Source organism: Maylandia zebra, linkage group LG7 (genome assembly GCF_041146795.1).
Source record: "Maylandia zebra isolate NMK-2024a linkage group LG7, Mzebra_GT3a, whole genome shotgun sequence".
Classification (NCBI taxonomy): Eukaryota; Metazoa; Chordata; class Actinopteri; order Cichliformes; family Cichlidae; genus Maylandia; species Maylandia zebra.
In genome coordinates, this window is record NC_135173.1 from 25,148,879 (window position 1) to 25,166,267 (window position 17,389).

At 39.6% G+C, this 17,389-nt stretch overlaps 1 protein-coding gene across 8 annotated transcripts in view; it reads right to left on the reverse strand.

The window, feature by feature from the left end:
- cep290 (centrosomal protein 290) overlaps positions 1 to 17,389 on the reverse strand; it is a 40,597-nt gene that overhangs the window by 2,985 nt on the left and 20,223 nt on the right. For 6 of the 8 annotated variants that reach the window (XR_013099402.1, XM_076886131.1, XM_014409096.3 and 3 more), the window contains 21 exons: positions 17,266 to 17,377; positions 16,518 to 16,973; positions 16,268 to 16,432; positions 15,562 to 15,669; positions 14,997 to 15,131; positions 14,621 to 14,890; positions 14,189 to 14,296; positions 13,695 to 13,894; positions 10,031 to 10,244; positions 9,452 to 9,589; positions 5,862 to 6,083; positions 5,270 to 5,392; positions 4,630 to 4,772; positions 4,309 to 4,464; positions 3,517 to 3,640; positions 2,272 to 3,045; positions 1,893 to 2,027; positions 995 to 1,081; positions 679 to 843; positions 450 to 572; positions 124 to 293 (listed from right to left, as the gene is read on the reverse strand). Coding sequence is in view for 7 of the 8 variants with exons in the window: in XM_076886131.1 (XP_076742246.1) it covers positions 124 to 293; positions 450 to 572; positions 679 to 843; positions 995 to 1,081; positions 1,893 to 2,027; positions 2,272 to 3,045; positions 3,517 to 3,640; positions 4,309 to 4,464; positions 4,630 to 4,772; positions 5,270 to 5,392; positions 5,862 to 6,083; positions 9,452 to 9,589; positions 10,031 to 10,244; positions 13,695 to 13,894; positions 14,189 to 14,296; positions 14,621 to 14,890; positions 14,997 to 15,131; positions 15,562 to 15,669; positions 16,268 to 16,432; positions 16,518 to 16,973; positions 17,266 to 17,377 (4,128 nt within the window). In the remaining variant the exon portion in view is untranslated. The remainder of the gene's footprint in view (positions 1 to 123; positions 294 to 449; positions 573 to 678; positions 844 to 994; positions 1,082 to 1,892; positions 2,028 to 2,271; positions 3,046 to 3,516; positions 3,641 to 4,308; positions 4,465 to 4,629; positions 4,773 to 5,269; positions 5,393 to 5,861; positions 6,084 to 9,451; positions 9,590 to 10,030; positions 10,245 to 13,694; positions 13,895 to 14,188; positions 14,297 to 14,620; positions 14,891 to 14,996; positions 15,132 to 15,561; positions 15,670 to 16,267; positions 16,433 to 16,517; positions 16,974 to 17,265; positions 17,378 to 17,389) is intronic. The other 2 variants (XM_014409097.3, XM_076886133.1) reach the window with 1 other exon arrangement.

A 17,389-nucleotide genomic window follows, 5' to 3' on the forward strand; every position in this document is an offset into this window, starting at 1 on the left:
CCATGGGCATGATGATGATTGTGCATTTAAGTCACACGCTGCTGATTTAACCTGCTGCACAACCCTAAAGCTTACAAATTACTTTTAAGTGCCCTTTTCTGGAAGACTATTGGTTTTGTTGACCTGGTTACCACAGATGACCTCATGGTCTTAGTGTCCACCCCCTCTGTGATGGGCCTGGACAGAGCTTCCCTCAGTCTTTGCTTGATGTCTTCCAGCTCTGCCTCAAGCTTCTCATTTGTCACTTCTAGTGTCATCTTGGTCACTCTCAGCCTCTCTGCAGCCTCCATTTCCTTTTACAGTGACACACATTTTCAAGCATAGCCAAGAGACAAAAACAAGCATTTAGACTTTTTTGATTGTTTTTGTTTTTTTTTTTTGGAATAATTAATTCTGCCCCGACCCAACTTCATTAAAACGAACTTATAATAAGTCATAGAAGACGTTACCCTTTTAATCTCCTTTCGAAGACGTTCATTTTCAATCACTATTTTCTCCAGTCCTTTGGTTTTGGATTCAAGTTTGGAATTCAGCTCAGTTTCAGCCTCACGCTTCAGTGTTTCAAAGTCGGCCTGGAAAACAGCGCTTACTGTAAGCTGCAGTCACGGAACAGAGATGCTAAATAAACCTTCCCAAAATAACGTTTGTGATGTGTAAGGTGACACAGGCGTTGGCAACCTTTAGCTTAATATTTTCTTTCTCCAGGGCAGTGACTTTGTCTTGATTCACAGTGGCGCTGGATTTCTTCAGTGCTTCATTTTCCCGCTGCACCCTCTCCACTACCTTCTTCATCAATCCAATCGTCTTCTCGAGCTCAGGCACCGTTTTACCACTGTGACCACCCTGATGAGGATCACAGAATAAATAACGTATTAGATCAGAACTAGTTCATTTTTTTGTAAACTGTGTTTCAAGGTGATTCTGTTTTAATTCCTATGTACAGATTTATTTTCAGTTGTTTTAAAGATTGTGTAGGCAAAGAAAAAAAACATACTCCACGTATATGAGCCAGCTTTTTTTCTGCCTCTGTCTTTTCCTTTTTCAGTGCATTGCATATCTCCTTAAGGTCCGCAACTTGATTCTGTAGGGAGCAAAAAAACAAAATACCTTTGGCAAAAAAACCCCAAAAAACTACTTCCAGTGTTTCCAAATCAAAGTATTAATTCAATAGATTTGCTCCATTCTTTTAAACCTCTTAATGTGGTGCTGAAAGAAAAAATTATGCTACAGATGAAATCACTTTTTATTAAAGCAAACTTTCATACTTTTTATGTATTTTTGTAAATGGTCTATTATTAAAGCAATTAAGGCAAATGCGTTTAATGAAGAGGTAAACTCTCCAGGTGCCATCAATAGTCTTCTTCCACGGGGCGATCGTGGCTCAAGAGTTGGGAGTTTGCCTTGTAATCGGAAGGTTGCCGGTTCGAGCCCCGGCTCGGACAGTCTCGGTCGTTGTGTCCTTGGGCAAGACACTTTACCCGTTGCCTACTGGTGGTGGTCAGAGGGCCCGGTGGCGCCAGTGTCCGGCAGCCTCGCCTCTGTCAGTGCACCCCAGGGTGGCTGTGGCTACAATGTAGCTGCCATCACCAGTGTGTGAATGTGTGTGTGAATGGGTGGATGACTGGATATGTAAAGCGCTTTGGGGTCCTTAGGGACTAGTAAAGTGCTATATAAATACAGGCCATTTACCATTCTTTATATTTTAAAATTATAGTTCTCACACAGGAAATGTTTCCAGTCAGAGCTTTCTGCCAAACTGGCTCTCCCAGATCTGCAGCTTGTAACATTTATTAAAAAATATATATATATTATGGATGTATGTATGTTTTCATATATCCATAGCGCTCGTGTTGAACTGATCAGCTACCTCAGTCTAATTGGGTAATGTCTACCTTGAGCCTCGGCAGGTCTTTGTTGGTCTGCTCCAGCTGAAAGCGCAGCTCCAGGTTCTCAGAGGCCAGCTTGAGGTTTTCTTTTTGGCGGTCCTGCTCTCTCTCTGATGGAGTATTGGTGCCTCGTCCTGAAGTCTAGAGGACAGCAAGGGCACAGAGTGAGCCAGGTGGAAATAAAGGTTATCAAATTAAACTGAAACAAAATATTGCAAAGGGAGTGCAGAAACCACTGGGAACATCGAGTCCATGATCGACGGTGTGAGGGAAAGAAACAACTGCACACTAAAAAGCAAGCCATGGCCTAATCTTTGCTCTTCCATGTCTAATGCTATCACAGCATTACCACTCTAGCAGGGTGACTACAGAAGCCTTCAGATACCTTTCGACAGCTCACAGATTTGCCTTCACGTTTTTGTACTTCATGATCCATCTTGTTCCTGATGAAGTGTTTGGTATGAATAGAGCTGGGGTCCTCATCTTCATGTAATGGATTTTCCACAGTTGCATTCTTTGTTGTTTCATGTTTCTGTGTAACCCATTCGTCCACCTGCTGTGACTTCTCTGATGCGATTCCCACATCATAATCATTATCATCTGTATTTTGATAGTCTTGGTCGCCAACAGCCTCTTTATTTGGCGCTTCACTCATTTCATCATCTGTAACTGCCTCTGCTGGAGGAGGTGATATAACCGATCCCGGTCTTCCTGACAGTTCATCAGGCTCGCTTGCCTTTGTGGCCTGTTCTTCTTCCTTGTCTTCAGGTGTATGAACTTTAGAGCCACAATGAATTTCTTCTGTGCCTTCTAAATTGTCACCTTCGCTTTGTTTCTCATCATCTTCAGCATTATCAGTTCTAAGATCTACTTCTCTGGTCACATCTGGTTCGAGATAGCCTGGAGCTTCAGAGCTTGGTTGCGCTTGTTTACTGTGAACATCATCTGCTTCTGCACAGCTGGTCTGGGTTTCTCTGTTCACCCAATGCTGCTTTGGCTCCCTCTGTTGGTCAAAGGTATCTTCAGCAGTTTCAGTGCTAAGAAGGCTTCTGCAGGATTCGACAGGACAGGAACCTACATGCTCTTCACATGACCCATTGTCCACATCAAAAGTAGCAGAACGAATCTCTCTTAGAGTCTGAGAAGAGATGCTTTTTCCCTTCGTGGACAAACACAGTTAAATGAAAGACGTGTATTAAGAAAACTGGACGTAAAAAAGGGTGAATGCAGAAATGAAATTAATTTTAACAAACCCCCTTTCATTATGTTATTTCTGAAAAGTAACAGGCAAACCTCGGCTTCTGCTTAAGGTCCATACTCATAAATAAGAGTAAAAAAATCTTCCAATTAGAGCTGCCAATGACAATAACATATAAACAGATGTTTACTTGTACACCCATGCCCTTATGAATAGCAACCAAAGAAATTAATTGACAAAATAATGGCCTTAACATTAAATCCCATGTTCTGTGTGGCCAACAAACGCAAAGTTAAGAATAATGAATTTAAAATGACATAAAATGAGTAAAACCAACAAATTTCCATATTTCAAAGTTGGAAGCTGCCCTTTCGCTTGATGAAATTCTTACATTATCTTATTTGTTGATCTCAGAGTCAAATAAATACTTACAGAAGGTCTTGATGGAGATTCTTTGATAACCTGGCTCTCTAAGGAACGGAGTCTCTCCTCCAGGAAGCGGTTTCTCAGCATCATATCCTCAATGGCACCGTCACGCGGTAAAGCCTGTTGCTGTCTGTACATCGAGTAAGAAAACAAAAGCCTCGGTTTGGACTATGTAAAGCTGCTCTATCAGACAGAATCTACAATTACCAACAGTTTACAAGCACTGAAACGTATAGTTGTACAGGCAAAAGCAAGGACATCAGTGCTCGAGTGGCATCATCTTTATGTATCCATGCACACATGAACTTGATTTAGGTTTGCCATATTAATCCTGGATATTTCTTAATTAAAAGAGTGTATTTGTGGTTAACTTTACGACATCCAGCTGCATAGTCTTGAAATCTGAATATGATTAGTGTAAGCATGTTTTTTCATAACTAATCCACTGGTGTTTTGGTCAATCTTTACAGTGTATGTTTGTAATTAGTTTTATGATATTATTATGTTTATTACTGCGTATTTATTACTAAAAGAATTCATTGTGTGTTTTAATTCTCCAATTAGTTCATGTGTACTGCCTCTTTTGTGTAAATGTAATTTAACGGCACACTACAGATAATATTGAATTTTGTGTATGTGATTCAGATTCTTTTATTGTTTCGTAAAGTTATCATGTTCCAAGAACGGCCTCCTCTCCATCAAGAAGAGAAAGAGACGAAGACGAAGCCTAGAAAACTATAAACATGCCCGCATTAATGCAATCTACACGTTAGGACATTTGAACAGCCTGACAGATACTTTATAGTGAGAATCTCTGTCTCCAGGTCTGAATTCCTCTTCTTCAGCTCCTCCATCTCCTTCTCCATCTCAGTGGATCGCACGCCCACCACCTGATCAGCAGTGACCCCTCGAGCCTTCAGCTTTTTCTGCAGTGCACTCTTCTCTTGTTCCAGCCTATAAACGCAAAAAGACACAAGAAGCAAATAAAATGAATTAAGTGACAGTTCCACTGACACATTAACGTCTTCTACATCCACACAAGTGCCTCTGGGTTTTAGACAGAAAACACGAAGAGAAGTAGGTCAGCAAAGCCTGTTTGTGTGTGATGTCCAAACTAACCTGGCATAGAGGTCTTTAAGAGTGCTGAGCTGTTTTGAGAGGGATTCATTCTCTCGTTCCTTCTCCTTCAGTGAATTTTTGACCTTCCCCATCTTGGCCTGCCATTTCTTGCCCTCCTCCCATCGCACAATTTCTTCTTTAGTCTGTCCAACATGCATTAAATCACTACATGTACACCATATTAATATTAATAATATATTAAAAGGCTGCAGAAAACAACAGTCCTTTTCAGTCGTGTCCCAAAAGGCCATCGGGGAGCCACTGAGATTAAACACATTCGCAAGGGAAGGTTTTCAAATGACAAACGGCAACTTTGGGCAGCAGATTTGGTCGAAGTTTCTTCAGAGATCAGTGCAACCCTTACAAACAAATGCTTTCTTCCAAATATCTTGTTCTGCTTATTGATAAAATAACAGGGCTGGTTGCAAACTGATGTTATTTTGCACTAAAAAAGAAAGAAAAACCACAACGACTATACTGACTCAGTTTCAAGTGACTCTTCTCTAATATGTGCCTCTTTTTCAGGATGTGTATAGCCAGGAAAAGAGCAAAATATCGCTGTACTATTTGGCACCGGTCACTGCACCACCTTGAAAACAGGGCCCAAAATATTTGATGCCGACTGAATTGATGTTCATACCTTTCCGTGATCGTCTTTGACATGTTTTATTTCAGCTCTTTTCTCCAAGTCAGACTCCAGTCTCCAGATCTTCTTCTGCAGATTCTCAATAGTTGGTCGCTTTCCATCTGCTTCTCGTTGGCTCTAAAAACAAACACGAAAGCACCTTTTCTCAGACAGGTACATAAATGGAGATGGAAACGTTTCTGTTTAGGTTAGGGTCACGGTGGGGAGTTTTGGTTAATATAAATTATAGCCCAAGTCCTGAGATAAACCTGAAACTTAACTTACAAAAAACTCCTACATGGTACTGATCCACGAGAATATCTAAAGAATTAAATCAGTTCTGACATACGAGCTTTGTGACATGTGAGATTCCATTCTTGATGAATGCTTCAGTTTTTGCCACAGATAAGCACGACAGGGTTTGGATGTCTCTTATCTCGTGTTTTATCACCTGCAAGGTCTGAATATGACGCCTAAACGAAAGCATGTGGTCGCACATCAGCATGAGGTTTCAATGTAACACATAGCTTAGATTCTAACAACAACAAGTAGCGGCTCAAAGCAACCTGATGTGGTTTGTGATTTCGCACTTTCTGGAGGCACTAACTTGAAGAGCACTGGTGAGCCTTTTGATTTGCTGCTTGAGTTCCTCGATTTCTTGTTCTTGCGCCTCCTTCTCAGCTTGCAGACGCCTTTGGGTTTTCTGAGCTTTCTGGATGTCTTGGTTCAGCCTGTCCACTTCCTCTTTCAAGGAGCTCTCGCGGCCTCTGGCTGATTTGGCAGACTCCTTTGCAGCTTGAAGTTCTTCACTGAGTTCTTGCATTCGCACCTTTGGGGAAAGAAAAAGAAATTTTAAATCTTTTCCGATTCAAAAAGTCTGATATTATTTCCATTCTCTTGATTTTGTGGCCAAAATCAGCATTTTGTTTTGTTCTATAGAGCAACATTTTTCCTCAAATCAATTAAAACACATAAAGGTTTCATAGTGTTGTGCTGGGTGAAGTTTACTTTAATACCACAAATACTGTGTCAATCACACACAATGTTCTTTAAGTGTAAATAACGACCAGTATGGAAAAACGGCTGCATTTCCCTAAACAAATACGATTATGAATAACGTTTAGATCATCTAAATTTTTTCCCCCTTAATCAGTTGAACTAAATCATGATAACTTTTTTCTATCTACTACCTTTATAAATCACACTGAGCCTCCCATGAGGACGTTAATGGTAATTAATGATGGGAGGAAGGGTTGGTTGAGGCTAGCCAGATGTCAAACATGCTGTTTATGCAATAAGCCCAGTGCAAGCAGCTTGTTCACCAATTTGATCTTTGGTTAGTTCCTCTTCAAAAGCATCAGGTTGTGACTGTATAAGCCTGGCTCCTAAAACTGAGTGAATGATAAAAAATGCAATCAAATCAGAATGCAATGATTTTGAGATCATCTACAAATCTATACCATATAAAAATACAACCAGGACCAAATATTAAATATGAAATTGACAGTTTTTTTTGGTTTTTTTAAGACCAACATGTTTAAAAAAGGTTGGAGCAGGGACATAGTTTCCACTGTCTGGTATCTGGTTATTGTAGTTCTAAAAGCAAATTGTTTTTCCATATTTGCTTGATAATGTTTCATACGATACTAAATGTTGGTGATGGGTTACAGGTCTGGAAAGTAAAGACCGGAAAGAGATGCTGTTGTAATACACGCAGAATCTCTTTGGCTTTGTTTCCCTAAAATGGCCAGAATACTTGGCATCCAATTATTTCCAGAATCCGTTTGATTGGTCAGGGTACATGTCACGGAGCAGTCGTAGTGTGCTGTGATGCAGGTAGGATAGAGGGCCCAAATGCAGGACTCAAAACCAAGAAGTTAACTTAAAGTGCAGTTTATTCACTGGGGTGACTCATCAGAGAAATAAACATTACTCAAACACGACCAATAAATGGTGAACACGAAACTAGACACTAGACTGGAACCTAAAACAAGATAACACACAGGAACAGAACCAAGAACATGAATGAATTTCAAACACAGCACAGGGAGGAAGTGGACGTCAATGACCCGACACAGAGCAGGGAAAACGCAGGGCTTAAATACACACTGGGATATCGAGGGCATGAGACACAGAAGGGGAGCACAGCTAGGAGAGATTAGGGCTAACGAGACAGGGGGAGCAAAACTAGACACACTGACATGAGACAAACCTTCACAATAAAACAGGAAACAAGAAACCACCACACAAAGACGGAGACTAGACGCAGAACCTAAGAACTAATCCCCTAACAAACATAAACTAAAACATAGAATACTAATAATAATCAACAATGCACAAGAGTCAATACAAAATACAAAATTAAACCAAAACATGAGAAACTCAAAATGCTGGGTCAAAACTGACCCAGAACCGTGACAGTACGGGACAGTTTCCTCTCTTTCCCAGTCCATCTTCAATGAGCTCAGGCTCAGAGAACATGAAGGCAGTCTAGGATGTTGTTTATAAACATAATTTATAAATATCTTTTCCTTTTTTTTAAATCTAATCTTATGAACCTTTAGAATATTAAAAGTATTAAAGTGATACTCTTTCTCTTCACCAATATAAACTAGTAATACATTTTTGGTTAAGGTAAATAAAAAAATACAGAAATGATCATTGTCCATCAGATTGCCAGAAGGAGAAATGTGATTTATCAGTCCAGATAACACGTCTCCACTGCTCTAGAGTCCAGTTGCAGCATGCGTTACATCGCTGCATCTGATGAAACAAGTTCCATGAAGGTGCATGCTGCTCTTTGCTAATCTGAAGGCCACAAGTTTGCATGCCTAGATGCTTGATGTTATACACCTGTGGCCGTGAAAGTGATTGGAACACCTAAATTCAATGATCTGGATGGGTGAGTGAATACTTTTGGTAATATAGTATATCTTTCTTTGCATAGTATTGCTTTGAGTCTAATTTGCGGATGCAGAAACAAACTTTGATCATTAACACTGGTTTTCAAAAGTGTTCATGAGCCATGCTGTGATTACTTCCATCTAGGAGGATATATTTTTGGTAGCATGTTATTCTGTTTGTTGGTAAACACAATGGCTATGTAGGGGTGTAGAGTGGGGTAATGTTAACAATCCATTAAAATTTGCCTTACACCCACCAAAGTGTTCAAGGTCAACTTAATGATTTATTGGTCAAATATTGACAAAAAAGCCTTATAACACAATAAAACTGTGAATCTTACAAATGTGGTGTTTATTGTCAATAAATAAAAGCATCATATAAATATTTAAAATATGGCACATTTGACCTCTCCGTCAACGTCAACCAAATTATCTGTAAGTCAAACTGAAAATGTTATATAGAGCTATTTAAAACTATGTTTCTTGGTTCCATTATCGGCATTGACAACATAAAGGCATATAAGAACGATATATGGAGATTCTAAATAATCAAAGTAAACATCTGTCATGCTGCCCTGTCTGATCTATACTACACTACTAAACTTACTTTTAAAAATTATTCCCTCAAAAGTAAATTCTGCCCAGAGAGTGAGCTGTCTTGGCAGACGTTTGCATTCTCTAATTGTTTCTTGTTTCCACCTGAGAGGCCAGAAGATTGCAGAAACTCTTTTAATAACCAGTTTCTTAAGATTTCTCCAGATTCTCAAACTTTTCTAATATTATTTACCATGCTTGACAAAAAATCTTTCCTTTTTTACTTCTGAAACACAGCCTCAAACAACATCTCCAGAAAGCTCATTTCATTGTTTGTTTTACCATCTGTTGTGGCCAATTTAACTTCTTCCTTTTGTAACTTTCTGGACTGATATTCAAAGTGAGCATTTAATTTTCTAGGAACAATAAAAAAGTCTTAGTAGTACTTGATTTATGGTCTTTGTACTATTTTCATTTTAATATGGTGTTGAAATAAATTACATATCCCTGCATTCTGGGTTTTTGTTTTTCACTTTTAAACAGCGTACCAACTCTTCTCAGAACAACATTGTAAAACATTACAAACTAGAAGCAGGTTTTTGGCAAGTATAGAACCAACAATAAATCATATTTTGTGGTGTTGAATAACTAGCTCAACAGCTGATGAAATACAACATACACAAACACACGGACACCCCACACAAAACAGAAAACAAACCAAAACAGAAATGATTACATTCTGATGACTGTGGGCTCTTACCTTAAGGTCTTTGGTTTGTCTGTCAATCAGCATCTGGACATTCAGACTTTCCTCTTTCTGTGCAGCACTTGCTATAACTTGCTGTTCTGCAGCAGACGTCATCTCCGCACGCAGGTTCAACAGAACCTTACTGAGAGCCTTTAAAGCATACGCAATGCATCATCATCCATTAACAGATTATTTGCCCTCTACCATACACATCATTTTGGTAAGCAAACTGCAAAATTGACACAAACAAAAACATCTGACTTTACAATGTGTGTGGTGTAATTATAAATGTATCATTTAAAAGACTTTCTGCAGCCGTAACAGATATCCAAATCATTTAGTCACAAAAACATTATGCTGGGTGAACTCTAAATATTCAGGTGAGGCTTCCACTCCATCACACCGCCAGTGCAGAGAGAAGACAGTCAAGATTTATTTCACAAATTTGGAGTAGGCAGGAATTACGGTACGCAGGGAAAATACCAACTATGAGTGGAAAGCATTTTCTCAGTACGCTGAAACTGAGTGCCAACCACTTTACATGTGTGCACAACTTTCAAAGAAAAACTGGGGGGGAAAAAAAACAACAACCTTTAGCTGTTTCTCTTTCTGGGTGAGCTGTGCCTTCTGTTGTTCCATTAGATTTTTCATGGTGTTACTGGGGGAGCGGACATTAGCCTCCTTCTGGGCCTCCAGTTCAGCTCGAAGATCATTCATCTCCTTCTCCATCTGGGCCATCTGGCTCCTCTGATCCTCATTCTCCGCAGTCAGAGCTTTCACCTGGCTGACATGGTATTCCTCCAACCTGCAACAAATCCCCCATATCAGTTTTAAGACAAGAAATCTGTTAGCTTTGGATACCTTTGGGATTACTTTGCCTCAGTTTGAGAATAATGACTTAAAAAAATGTGATCAACATGTGTCTGTGGCATTAAAAGGGATTTAGTTATGAGTTTAAAAAAAAAATATTGGACTATTGAAAGCAACATTTTTTTCCCCTCTGGGCAGTAGTTAGCATTGTTACTTTACAGCCATAAAGTTAGAAAATTACTGGTTTGAACCACAAGTGGGGCCTCTCTGTTTTTGGATGTTCTCCTGGTGACTGGTTTGGGTTTCCTCTGAGTAATCCAGCTTCCTTCCACACTTCAAACACATGCATGTTAGATTAACTGGTGATTCTAAATTTCCCATGTATAAGAGACAGACAAAGTGCCCACAGTTACAGACTTTGTTGTTAAATGTGGCTTCTACTCTAAAGTACTTTAAGGTGGTCAGTAAAACTTGCCATTTTGATATGAAGTAACGCCAGTGATATAACTGTGTAGGCGTTAGTATTTTAGTCTGCAAGATCAGGACAAAGGAGCTGTGGAATGATGCTTTGTAAACTAAGGAAAGAATCTGTCAGGCACTAATGCAGCTCTGATCCCAGGCTTATAATGATCTCAGCCATTGCATCAACTGTGTGAAAAGCAACATAGCAGCATATCAAGGGTTAACAGGGTCTAATGCCAGTTCTAGGGCGTAGTCTCACACTTCATATCCTTAAACCTGAAAAAAATCTCTACTCTTTTAAATCTTCTAACTCAGTGAGTTTAAATAATATTGAAATACCTAATGTTGATAAGTCAGAGTTTGACACAAGCATAGATATTCTTTTTAATTTCTACAGATAGCATGTCGAATCAAACGTCACAAACTGGGTTGCCCATTAATCAGAAGGTCTGTTGTTCGATCCTTGGCTAATCCAGTGTGCATTTTCAAAGTGTCCTTGGGCAATATTCTGAATCCCAAAACAAAGCTTCTATTGGTATGTGAGTGTGATAAGGAAAATGTCATATGTCTACAATAAGAGCTGTATGAACATGTGAGCAAATGGCTAAAGCTTGTAGTGTTAAAGGCCTTTTGAGAACAAAAGTCTAGAAAAGTTGCATCTTTGTGTGGACGCACCCATAGCTTAAATACTTATAAAATATAACACGGTACTATTCAATACCACCACAGCCTCCAGATATTTGCATCATCACCTCACGAGTCTTAACTGCAGCTGCATTATTGAAGAGGCCCACGCAAGATTAAGGCTGTGCTTATATCTGTTCACAACTGTGAGTTACTCATTTCACTAAAGCATATGACTGCTTTGAAGAATGCCGTAGTGATATCATTTACGCAATAATTTGTGCATCTCACCACCTCTGTTTAAGAAATGTATTGTTAATGTGTGTCTGTGAAGGTTCTCAGTCAGTCAGGTCATCATAGTCTAAGGAGCTTGGAAAGAAAAGCGTCTGGACATCTTTAAGTTTAAACTTAAACTTAACTTGGAAACGTTAACTTAAAGAAGCCCAGATGCTTTTTTCCCAAAAGCCCCTTAGACTATCGTTAATGTATTTTTTGGCTTCCAATTCCACACAGCACATACATTCAGGAAACCTGCTCTTACTACTCTTTTGTTAGAAGTTCTTGTGTGGACAGCTGTCCACTGTATTAATTTGACTCGATGTACCCAGAGGAGAGCAGTGTTTCAAACTACTTTATCATGTGCGTGCACGAGACACACTCAGCACGAGACATTTTTATTGTGTCAAAATGTGACTGAACATCTAAAGCACTGCAGACACAACAGCTCACTATAAAAAGTAACTCAGTAACAGAATTAAGTTCTGCACTCTTCCATCAAAATACCAGCATGACTGAGGGGCAGAAATATGTGAGGCTCAGTTTTAAACAGGCAGAATGAGGACTCAATGTGTTACAAGACACTGGCATGGTCACTGCTTTGAGCCATCACTCTGATAGAGTGTAGACGCATCTATCACAACCACATCAGACACAGTATAACATGTTTTTTTAGCATTAAATTTGTTGCAATTTCCATTAAACTGTGTAGTGCAAATCAAATTTACATCATTAATTCAAGCACCCTCCTTCCAACATGTTGCTCTCTGAAAGAGAAACTCTTACATATGCACTAAGCCAGCCAAACCCTTTCAGTCACAACACTGATGCTGTCCTTCTTCAGTAAATTGAATGTTTTGGTTAAGTATGGGTACACACTTCTGGCAATGCTCATTTTCTTGGATAGTTATGAATGAATCCATTAAAATGAACCCATGTCCACAGCACTGGTGGTCACCCTTTTTGCTGCTTAAACAGCCCTGACCCTTTTGAGGCATGGACTCCGCTAGAGCCCTGAAGGTGTGCTGTTGTATCTAGCACTGGGATGTTAGCAACAGATCATTTAAGTCCTATTAGGCCTCCATGGATCTGACTTGTTTGTCCAGCACATCCCACAGATGAGAACTGGGGAATTTAGAGGCCATGTCAACACCTCAAACTTGTTGTTGTGCTCCTTGTGAGCTACAGTAGCTGGTCTGTTGGACCACACGGGCCAGCCTTCACTCCCCACGTGCATCAGTGAACCTTAGCGTCCATGACCCTGTTGCTGGTTCACCGCTGTTCTTTTTTTGGACCACTTCCTTTATAGATACAAAGCAAATACAAGACCACTGCAGTCTGGGAACACCCTACAAGTGCTGCAGTTTTACTCTGACCCAGTCGTCTAGCCATCACAACTCAAATCCTTATGCTTGCCAATTTTTCCTGCTTCTAACAGATCAACTTTACAGACAAAATGTTCACTTCCTTCCTAATATATATCACCCACTAAAAGGTGCCATGTAGAAGAATTAATCTGTGCTTGTAATGTTATGCCTGTATAGTGAAGCTAATGTAGAAATTGTCTTACAGCTGTTTCTTTGGAAGGGCCACCAGCAAGTGGTTCTTCTGGCTGCAGAAAAAGTCTGATTGCACAGAAGTCTAAAACATCCTTCAACTTCCTGGATAAATGACTCCAGTAAACTCTTTCCTGTTGCATTTATGGTCTTGATTGATAGATTTAAGCCATACTGAATACAGTAGGATATTTATTTTATAAATTATGTTTCTCATTAAAGTAATTAAGAAGGATAAAACAGGCTCTGCTTGCACAAGGTGCTATTATTTGAATGTGCAGTGAACCAAGATAATAAAAGCAAAAATGTACATGCCTTCACGTGGGACTTCCCTAACAAATGGGCAACCAATATGAGTAGCTACATCCATGAAGTACTTAAATATTTACTTTACAGACTACATTAAGGAAACATTAAGCATTCCGATGCTGCTTTAATATAACTTTTAGTCGCAAACACTGGGTTAAAAAACTGAAATAAACACACATTAAAAAAAAACAAAAAAACCAACTAAAAGTGATAATCACTTTGACGTCTCGCCAGCGTGTCTCTTAGCCTCTGTTTCCATGGTAGCTTTCAGTCGCTCCAGCTCAGCAGTGGTCACTTTCAGCTTCTCAGTGAGAGAGCAAAGTGAAATGTCTTGCTCGGCCACTGTTTGCTCTAGCTCAGCCAGACGCTCCACGTGTTTGGAGGTTGGTACCCTTAAGGTGGGCTTTTTCATCAACTCCTGGACAGAGAGAGAATTAAACAGAAGCCTTATAAGCTCAAAGACTCTTAGAGACATGTTTTTCTCTGCTGGTCTTTCTTTATACAAATACAGCACATCCTTTGTTGATTATCTTTTGTTACGCTGGGAAAATTGGTGTGAAATACATCCAGTTATTTGTGGAAATACACTTCAAGAAATGAATCTGAATGCCTTATCTGGTCTGCAGTGGTCTAACGTTCTTGTGAGCCTTACATCAAAGATCAAAATCTACAAAAACAGAACAAAAAAGTTCTGAAACAAGGGCACCAGTACCATCGCTGTCTGTCTGAAGCGATCCAGCGAGGTGTCTGTGTGCAAGTCCAGCTTCTCATGCAACATCTTCATCTCCTCCTGATGTCTCTTTATCAGTTCCTCTTGGTCCTGGTATCAACACCATTGAGGACAATTAAACAAATAAATGGTTAAAAAAGAAAACATGTTTAAACTGTTGTGATGGTGCCTTAAATGAAGTAAATAACTGAAATACTTCATGTATAGAGTTAACCAGTGATATTTACCCTGTTTAAGATCTGCGATTTTAATTTTTTCACCTGTTGAAGATTCTATAACACTGCAATTAATCACTAATAAAATCTTACTGACTTGCTAATGATTCTCCTCAGCCCATAGAAAAGAAATCAACATCAGAGACTTGCTGTGCTTAAAATCACTGCACAGCCAATATTTCATCTTATATCACTGTACCTGTCTAGCTTGAGCCAGCTGGTTCTGGTATTTCTTTATTATATCCTCTTTTTTGTCAAGTCGATCCTGCAGGTCTTTGATGGTCTGGTGAGCCAGCTTGAGGGCAGACTGTCTGTCTGACTGCCCCTCTTCATGTTTGGCAAGGTCGGCTAGCAGCCGTTCTCTGTCGGCAGCAGCTGGGAGCCGCAGACGCAGCTCGTTGATTACTTTATCCCTTGACACGATGTTCTGTTCTGCCTTCCACAGAGCTGCTTCCCTCTCTTTCAATTTCTGCATATGTACAAATGAACAAATTAAAACAATAATAAATAAAAAATAATATTGCTATATACTTATAGGGACTGCTGAGTATGTGAACAGGGACAAAATACTGTGCCTTGTCCAAACTTCTGCACGTGGCCTGTGTCTCCAAAATGGTGCGGACATGCTCTCTGATTTTTCCCAAGGTAAACTCTAACTGACGAGCAAGAGGTAGACTTGGGTCTGGTAGCCATCCTTTACCTTCATCAAGCTTACAACAGACAAAAATAGAGTAATTACCTTTGCAATAGCATGTTAAAGAAACTAATTACATGTAAAATTGCACATTAAATAATCAAAAACTGGACTGCCAGTGCTGCCCCTCAGCCTCCTAGTAGATACACTTATGGTATCAATTCGAAAATCTTAGGTGACATCTTTCAAGTTATCATGTACACAAGATTTTAAGATAACTTGACCTCTCACCATGAGGTCAAGATCACCAATATTCATCTGAGACTTTAAGGAAACGCATGAACTTGTTCTATATCACTTTGCCTCATTCTCGCATGATGGATGTCCACCATGCCCGGTCCATCAGCCTTTTACAGTTGAGGATTAAAAATGGAAAAAGCTGGAAATCCAGCTGGTTTTGTTTTCAGTGTTTTCTTTTTTTTTTAATTAGTTAAACAATGGTTTACCTTTTCTGCATTGCTCAGAATTTCATCCTGATGCTTCTCATAATAGTCCAGCTGACGCTCCATCTCCACCTCTCGCTGATCCCATGCAAGCTGGCATTCTTCGTGAAGCTTTATACAGTAATGAGAAGATATTACTGCATTACCCCAAAGCGCTTATGCACCTAAAACCTCATTAATAAGTTTCCTAAATATGTATTCACAAAAAATCTCCACTCATTGCAGTTTAATCAGCCCACAATCATTTCAATTTCTGTGTAACTCTCATGTGTGGATTGCACAACACTGGACATTATATTTCTTCATTTCCACTTAATACTGTACAGCTGCTGTTATTGTGTGTGTGTATATATATATATATATATATATATATATATATATATATATATATATATTTCTTCATACATTCTTATATATTTCTATATTGTGTATTTGTGTATTGTGTATTTTGTTGTACAGTTATTTTATTTTCAACTTTAATTTATATATTTTATTCCTTCCTAGTTAAATTTACCCTTTTTAATTTTCATATTTATTTCCTATCTTATTCATAGCCTTTTTTTTTTCTTTATGTCACGAGCAGTTGTGTAAGCATTTCACTGCATATCATACTGTGTATGACTGTGTATGTGACAAATAAAATTTGAATTTTATAGTGATTGAGAAATGAGCAAATTTGGGTGTGTGTAAGAATAAATTTTTCGCTCACAGTCTTTTGCTGAACAATATCCTCTTCCAGTGAGTGGATGGTTTGTTCCTGTTCCTTTACAAGGTTCCAGAGATATTTTATCTCCTCCTTCTGGACCACCAGCTCCCTGCCTTTCCTGAGCTCCTGCAGGCGAGTTTCCTCCATCTTTTTGTGCCACTCAGTGACCTGGTTTAAGTCATAGACAGTGTGGTTTTTGGCAACTGTCAAAACAAGACAAGATGTGATCTCAAGAATATTACTCCCCACTAACCTTCTGGGCCCCTTTCACATCCTTTAGGGTTGAGACGAGCTCTTCCAGCCCTTGCAGCTTTAATTCCAGCTCCTCTGCCCTTCCCTCCACTCTCTTGCTCTCCTGCTCTGCCCTCTTTTTCTCCTCTTGAGCTTTTGCTCGGTCCTCCTGGAGGCTCAGCATGGTCAAAGAGAACTTTTCCTGCTGAGGAAGTGGCAACGCACCTGCAAACTGCCTACGGAGCGACTGGATAGTCTGCCGTAGGTGCTTCGAGCGGTTTCTGCCCTCTTGGCGAGCGAGAAACAGAGTACGCTCACTTGCATCGAGCCGCTGCTCAGCTCGCAGCTTGTAGGCCTCCAACTGCTGGATGTGATTGGTGGCAGCCTCAAGTTTTCCCAAAGCATCTGACTCACTGAGCTGCAGAGCCACAATGTGCTGGTGAAGCTTTGCAATGAGGGCCTTCTCGTCTGACTGCGACTGAGTGAAAAACAAAGCATGATTTCTCTTTGATTTTTGTCTCGCAGACATGTGAGAATTTAACAAACCACTGACATTTGTTCCACTTTTTTGTTGAAAGCAAAGATCTGAAAATCTATACAAATCACCATAAAAAGTTGCAATGATTGATTTCAAAGTATCTCTCACTGTCAAATGGCAACAAACAGAAAGTGCAGTAAAGGACCTGCTTGAGAAAGTTCTTTTATCAACACAGTCATCAGGTTAAACAACGTAAACTCAAGTAAAGAAGCTGAAAGCAAAACCAAGTTACCTGGTAGTCCAATATTTGCCTCCTCAAAGTTTCCACTTCTTTTTCGTTGCTTTTTTGTTTGGCCTGTAGAGCAGACACCTGTGTCACAGCCACATCAGAGACCTCCTGAAGCCTGCCAAAGGGA